Source organism: Mandrillus leucophaeus, unplaced genomic scaffold, assembly GCF_000951045.1.
Source record: "Mandrillus leucophaeus isolate KB7577 unplaced genomic scaffold, Mleu.le_1.0 Scaffold348, whole genome shotgun sequence".
Classification (NCBI taxonomy): domain Eukaryota; kingdom Metazoa; phylum Chordata; class Mammalia; order Primates; family Cercopithecidae; genus Mandrillus; species Mandrillus leucophaeus.
Genome location: NW_012103676.1, coordinates 2,724,198 through 2,731,840, shown reverse-complemented (window position 1 = coordinate 2,731,840; position 7,643 = coordinate 2,724,198). Strand labels below are relative to the sequence as shown.

The 7,643-nt window shown below is 40.1% G+C and overlaps 1 protein-coding gene across 1 annotated transcript in view; it reads right to left on the bottom strand.

Annotated features, from left to right (window-relative positions):
- Positions 1-7,643, bottom strand: part of HEATR3 (HEAT repeat containing 3) — a 68,253-nt gene that overhangs the window by 6,286 nt on the left and 54,324 nt on the right. The window contains exons 13-14 of the mRNA XM_011989152.1: positions 3,930-4,073; positions 1,888-2,064 (exon numbers count right to left, since the gene is read on the bottom strand). Coding sequence (XP_011844542.1) covers positions 1,888-2,064; positions 3,930-4,073 — 321 coding nt within the window. The remainder of the gene's footprint in view (positions 1-1,887; positions 2,065-3,929; positions 4,074-7,643) is intronic.

The window sequence follows — 7,643 nt, the reverse complement described above, 5'->3', positions numbered from 1 at the left end:
CTCTCTGTCACCCAGGCCAGAGAGCCGTGGTGCAGTCATGGGTCACTGCAGCCTCAACCTCCTGAACGCAAGTGATCCTCCTGCCTCAGCCACCACAGTAGCTAGGACTACAAGCGGCGCACTACCATGCTGGAGTAATTTTTTTAAATTTTTAGTAGAGGTGGGGTCTCACTATGTTGCCCAGGCTGGTCTTGAACTCCTGGGCTCCAGCGATCCTACCACCTTGGCCTTTAATAGTGCTGGGATTACTGGTGTGAGCCACCATGCCCAGCACTGGTTTTGTTTGTTTTTAGTAGAGATGGGTCTTGCTTTGTCACCTAGGCTGGAGTACAGTGCTGCAATCTCAGCTCACTGCAGCCTCCAACTCCTAGGCTCAAGTGATCCTTCTGCTCAGCCTCCTGAGTAGCTGGGACGACAGGCATAAAGTCACCACTTAATGGCTAACTTTAAAAATTTTTTTGTAGAGACAAGTTCTTGCTATGTTTCCCAGGCTGGTCTTGAAATTCTGGACTCAAGTGATCCTCCTGTCTGGGGCTCCCAAAGTGCTGGGATTACAGGTGTGAGCCACTGCACCTGGCCTGTGGTTTTTTATAACAATTGTATGGAATCTGAGTTTGATCTCACCTCTAGTCTAGAGCAGTGGCTCTGAGGTTTTAGTGTGCAACAGCATCACCTGGAAGGCTTGTTAAAGAACAGACTGGTAGGCCCATCCATAGAGTCTGTGACTCAGTAGGTCTGGAGTTGGGGCCAAGGACCTGCAGTTTGAACAAGTTACCAGGCAGGGCTGATGCTGCTGATACAAGGAGGGCACTTTTGAGAAACACTGCTCAAGAGAAGTTCTTGATTGTACATAAATGCATTTTGTAGCTAAATATACACTGAACAGCCTTTAATACAAATTGTGGCTTCATTTCGCAAAAAAAGTTTCATATAAATAACTACAGGCTAGTTTCTGGCTAGTAAGAAATCTCATTAGAGCTTTATACCTTTGATAAAAGAAAAACAAATGTTATTACCACAGCAATACATACTGAGTAGGAAAATCAATCAGAACAAAGACCTTTCAGAAGTCGGGGGTTATTTTCCCAGTTCACTGTTTATCTAACCTTTTCTAAGCACCTGCTTCTGCAGAGTTTGATGACTCTTAACTATTAATATATCTGCTTTCCTTAAAGTTGCAGGGAAATAGGGGATATTTTTTCCTTATCTTGCAAGCTCTTTATCCAAAAATTTAAAGGACTGTAACTTTTAAAAACAATATGGTTAGGCATGGAGGTTCACACCTGTAATCCCAGCACTTTGGGAGGCCAAGGTTGGGGAACACCTGAGGTTGGGAGTTCGAGAGCAGCCTGGATGACAAGGCGAAACCCCGTTTCTACTAAAAATACAAAAATTAGTTGGGTGATGTGGTGGACACCTGTAATCCCAGCTACATGGGAGGCTGAGGCCCGAGAATCACTTGAACCGAGGAAGGAGAGGTTGCAGTGAGCCAAGATTACGCTACTGCACTCCAGCCTGGGCAACAGGGCAAGATTCTGTCTCAAAAACACACAAAAATAAAATTAAATAAATGCAAAATGTGTATGAAAGTGCTTTACAAAATACAGAGTATAATACTGACATATATGAAGCATTGTCAAAATTACTGAACTGTTAAAAAAAGAAGAACTTGTCAGATACCATTTTGGCTTCAGTTTCAGTGATTCAATAGTCACACTGTTGAGCTATGACTCAGTCAATAAACATTTTACAAAGTACTGGGGATGCTGTGCTACGTATGGGGATTTGTCATGCACATGCTTCTGAATTGCACAGCGGTAACTACACACACCCTCGTCCCCACAGAATGTTCAGACTTACGCATTTATAAGTTAAATGGCTACAAACCTTCATTTTAAAGACCGGCTGGAATTCTTTCAGAGCAGATAATAATTTAATTTGAATCGAGGCTCTTTCGGCTTCTTTACCATCTGCAAAAACATCAAAGAGGGCATCCAAAGCTTCTCCTGCTACCACAAGGGAAGGATCTTTGGTGGTAACCTCAAGTAGAAAGCACCCAATATTCTGGAAACAACAAAACACATTTAATATGACTAACACCAGTCTCCAAAACAAGTACTAACTTTGAATGTGGCAATAACTCATGCATACTATTTTATATACAAATGCCAGGGAAAAATTAAAACTTTAAGAGATCAGACTTAAATACTTATAAACATACCAAGTATAAGCAAGATAAATTAAACATATTATAGTTTATATTCATAGAGTGAATTAAAAACCATAAATGATGTATGATTTAGGAAATCACTAAACTTTCCTCTCTACCTCTCTCAAAAGGCTTGCTCTATGATGTCAAGATGCATAGAAATCTTATCTGTAACAACGACAACAAAAAATCTGCTTTTAAATGCATAAGAAAAACACTTTAGGGCCAGTCGCAAGTGGCTCACACTTGTAAGTTCAGCACTTTGTGAGGCCAAGGCAGGAGGATCACTTGAGCCCAGGAGTTCGAGACCAGCCTCAGCAATGGAGCAAGACTTCATCTCTAAAAAAATGTAAAATAGGACTGATCTGAATCTAAACTAGTCTGTAGATCTAACTGTCAGTGTGCAGGACATAAAAGGATAAAAGAACAAATTTAACACCACAAGGTAGCAATCAGACAAATCCAGAAGGCTGGACACCATAAAGGACAATTGATTCAGGAGCTGAGAATAACCAGGTGGTGCCGGGGAGGAACTGTTCAAGATTAAGAGAGAAAGAGAAGACCCCACAAGAAACATAACATGTGGACTTCAGCAATGTAAACAAGCTCTCTGTAAACAGATAATTTTGAGGCAACTGTAAAATTATGAATATGGACCGGAATTAGACACACTAAGAAATAACTGTTGCCGGGTGCAGTGGCTCATGCCTGTAATCCCAGCACTCTGGGAGGCTGAAGGGGGCAGATGGCTTGAGCCCAGGAGTTCAAGACCAGCCTGGCCAACATGGCAAAAACCCACCTCTATTAAAAATAGAAAAATTAGTCAGGTGTGGTAGGGGGCACCTGTAATCCCAGCTACTCGGGAGGCTGAGGCAGAAGAATTGCTTGAACCCAGAGGAGGAGGTTGCAGTGAGCTGAGATCGCACTACTGCACTCCAGCCTGGGTGACAGAGTGAGACTCCATCTCGGGAGAAAAAAAAAAAAAGTTTTGCAAGTATCATTTTTCAAAAATAGATTCTTAAAAACATCAGTCATCACTGTAAAGTTCTTAGCAGGTGAAGAGGTACTTTATAATAATGAGTTTACTATCCATTAGTCTCACACTTCAGCAATTATTAGCACACCAAAGGGTAATTTTACTATGACTGTCCTTTTAATTACTAGTGACGCTGTACTCCTAACAGTGCAGTTTGTAAGCAACTACGCCAAGTGTTAAGAGTAAATATGCTGAGGGAATTCCTAGTATATTGGCACTACCAGGGTTACTGCTTAACATTTATGGAGTGGTATTAGAATTAACTGTGTGGTATTTTTCAGAATGCATGTTGCCTGATGTGCAAGGAAAATGGTGTGGATTGTTCCTTCATCAGCAGGAGAATGTAACATGCATACATTGGATACAATAGCAAAGGCAGAAGGCATCTTTTAAAATTCTGAATTTGCCCTTTCACTAAAGAGAGATTTTTTTTTTTTTAAAAAAAGTACCTCTGGAATAACATTAAATTGTAAAATGTGGCTCAACTTTTCAAGTACTTACCTAATTAATACACATGGTTAGATCAAGCCAAAGGGTACATTCTAATAATATAACTCAATAAAGCAACTTGATATGACTTCTTCTCTTCATGTCCACACAAGTTTTAGGAAATCCTACACCAACAGTTCTGCTCCTCCCATTTCTAATTATTTAACATGTTAGGTCAGAAGCAAATTGTTTTACCTTAAGAGTTTCAAGTGTACCACCTTCTTTGGCAAGGACGCTGCCAGTGATTCCTAAAATGCTAACGACATTCACTCTAACCCCGACATTACTACTATGAATGCCTGCTTTGCATAATGTCATCAGCTGATCAGGAGTCATGCACTGTTGAAAGAGGAGAGGAGAGTATTTATAATGTTAAACTCAACCAATTATATCAGCATGCAAAAACTGGACTGACAGGAATCTCTTCTATAGGCTACAGGATTTTAAGAGTGACATAAACTCCTGGCAGGTAAGTTACTATTAATATATACTCCAGTTCTCCCAGACAGAGCTGGTAATTCTGAACTAAGGTGAGCCCTGCTCATGTCGCCATTGTTATCTTAATATCAAAGGGGCTCCAGGTCCTATTCATTTAATTTGATGAAGACTTTCATGCCAGATGTACACAGACTAAAGAGATTCCAATTTCTTTTTAATATTAATGGTAAAAAAAAAAAAAAAAAAGGGCTTTGAAAGTATAAACAGGATTGTGTAGCTTTAAAAAAACTGGCTGAGTCTATACAAGGCAAGAACTTACTTTGAGATGTTTGTATTATCATAATTAAACACTGTAAAAACCATTACATTATATGGTGCTTCTACCATGTAGTGGGTAATTTTCAGTTTAAGGCTGGGCGCAGTGGCTCATGCCTGTAATCTCAGCTACTCGGGAGGCTGAGGCACAAGAAATGCTTGAACCCGGGAGACAGAGGTTGTAGTGAGCTGAGATCACGCCACTGAACTCCAGCCTGGGCAACAGAGTGAGACTATCTCCTATAAACAGCAGCACAGTGTGGTGATGAAAGGCTTGGAATCTGGAGCCAGACACCCTGGGTTCAAATCCTAGCTTCACTACTTAGCACTCGCGTGCGCCCCTACACTAGACTAATTTATTTCTAGTTTTTGTAGACATGAAGTCTCACAAAGTTGCCCAGGCTGTTCTTGAACTCTTGGGCTCAAGCAATCCTCCCGCCTCAGGCTCCCAAAGTGTTAGGATTATCAGCATGAACCACTTCACCTGGCCCTGAGCATGGGCTTTGAGTAATTCTCCTTAACCATCACACTGATCCCATAAGCTGCTGCTTACATACCAGGGGAAATCAACAAAAATACTTGATATTCCTATAGGCCCTAGAGTATAAGGTTTTCTGGTCCATCCAACAGCTACACGGCATGCTATGCATCCCATTACCATTCCCATTTCTTAGAAACTGAAGGTCAAATTATGCTCTTCAAAAAAATTCTTAGCTTTGGAAAGCTGAGGCAAGAGGATCACTTGAGGCCAGGAGTTTAAGACCAGCCTGGGCAACATAGCAAGACCTCATCTCTATTAAAAAATTAAAAAATAAAAATAAAGTATAAAAAAATTTAAAAGCATTAAGAAAAAAAGTATATAAAGCAGCAAAAAGAAATAGTGTTATTGTTAGCAATAACAAGGGCATTGTTATTTTGATACTATTAAGTACATTCTGTAGGATAAAGCAAATAATAGTTTTAAAGTCACTACAATTTTAATGTTACTACAGCAAACAATTTTAGTATTACTGTATAGCAAATAATTTTAATGTCTTTTAATGTCACTACTACAAAGTACATTCTGTAGGAGAAAGCAAATAATAAAATTTTTGAAAAATCTTTTTCTTTCTTCTTTTCTCTAATTTCAATTTTTAAAATTATGTATCATTATTATTATTATTATTTTTTGAGACGGAGTCTCGCTCTGTCGCCCAGGCTGGACTGCAGTGGCACGATCTCGGCTCACTGCAAGTTCTGCCTCCCGGGTTCACGCCATTCTCCTGCCTCAGCCTCCCAAGTAGCTGGGACCACAGGCACCCGCCACCGTGCCCGGCTAATTTTTTTGTATTTTTTAGTAGAGACGGGGTTCCACCGTGTTGGCCAGGATGGTCTCGATCTCCTGACCTCGTGATCCACCCACCTTGGCCTCCCAAAATGCTGGGATTACAGGAGTGAGCCACCGCACCTGGCCTATTTTTTATTATTTTTTAAGCCAGTCAAACTTAGCATGGGGGGGTTGTATACAACTTTAGTGACACAATGTTAATAAGCTCTGATAACCCATTACCATCAGACCAGTTGCAAGTAAGAATTTTAATGTCACTAATGTATCTTTTTGGGTACAATGTACCTTTTTGGTTACAAATGTATCTGTTTTGGGGGTACAAAAAGATACAAATACAAAATCAAAAATTAAGTAAAAACATTGTACCATTTTTTAATTTAAACTGGAAATTATCAGTATAAACTTACTAGTTTTGTCTCCTACAAAAATGCTTATTTCCTAGCTATTTCCACTAAAAAGACCTAGAAACAATGACAACATGGTAGCAATAAGCACTCTACAATTCAGTTTCCCGACTAAAGACATCAGAGTTTCTTGGAGAAGTAACTAATTCCAGGGTTTTTTTTTTTGTTTGTTTTGAGACAGAGTTTCACTCTTGTCACACTCTTGTCACCCAGGCTAGAGCTCAGTGCTATTTCGGCTCACTGCAACCTCCACCTCCTGGCTTCAAGTGATTCTCCTGCCTCAGCCTCCCAAGTAGCTGAGATTACAGGCGCGTGCCACCACGCCCAGCTAATGTTTGAATTTTCAGTAGAGATGGAGTTTTGCCATGTCGCTCAGGCTGGTCTCGAACTCCTGACCTCAAATGATCTGCCCACCTCAGCCTCCTAAAGTATTGGGATTATAGGCATGAGCCACTGTGCCCAGCCAGATTCCAGGTTTTAAGCAAGAAAATCTTATGCCTGGAAGCAAAAGTGATCAAAAACCTAAAATTCTTGTCAAAGAGACACAGGAGCCAATTTGAAGGGATTCCTACTATCCAAAGATGCGACGAATTTGGCAGCAAAAAGCATGACTGTAATGGAATGAAATACAAATATATTTTTAAAACCCTGAGTTCAAAATGATACTAAAAAGAAAAAAAAAAAATCACTGGCCACTTAATAGAGATTGCTAGGATACCTATTCTGGAAAAAACAAAAAACAAAAAACACATAGCCAATAAATGTAAAAAAATAGACAAAATTAGGATATCTCTATTCTGCAACCCACTAATGACATAATGGAGCCAGGCAACCACAATCACTGGTTATGAAACCATTAACGTGAACTCACTAATTAATCTCAGCTTCACTATTTTATGATACCACATGATTTGTGATATAAATGTAGGAAATATATATAGCACTATAAATTATTCTTGCCAAAAAATCTGGACCTGTCTAGATTACTTATTATAAATATAAAAAAAAACCAAAAAATAATCTGGACCTGGATCTAATTAAGGCTCTAGACCTAGCTCCCGGCTCACAGGAAACACAGGGGACAGAGGAATGCTGAATGATACCATCATGATGAGTTGGCCAAATCTGCCAGTGTGGAAAACACTACAGAACAAAATGAGAGTTTCTTCAATGGGTAAGTGTATGGGGAAAGCAGGGGAGTGAGGGAAATGTTATAGATTAAGAGATTTAAGAATCTAAAACCAATGAAATCACTGAATTGTACACGTTAGTTATTTTTTTGAGACAGAGTCTCCTTCTGTCGCCCAGGCTGGAGTGCAGTGGCGCAATCTCAGCTCACTGCAACCTCTACCTCCCGGTTCAAGCAATTCTCCCTGCCTCAGCCTTCCAAGTAGCTGGGATTACAGGTGCCTGCCACCACGCCCC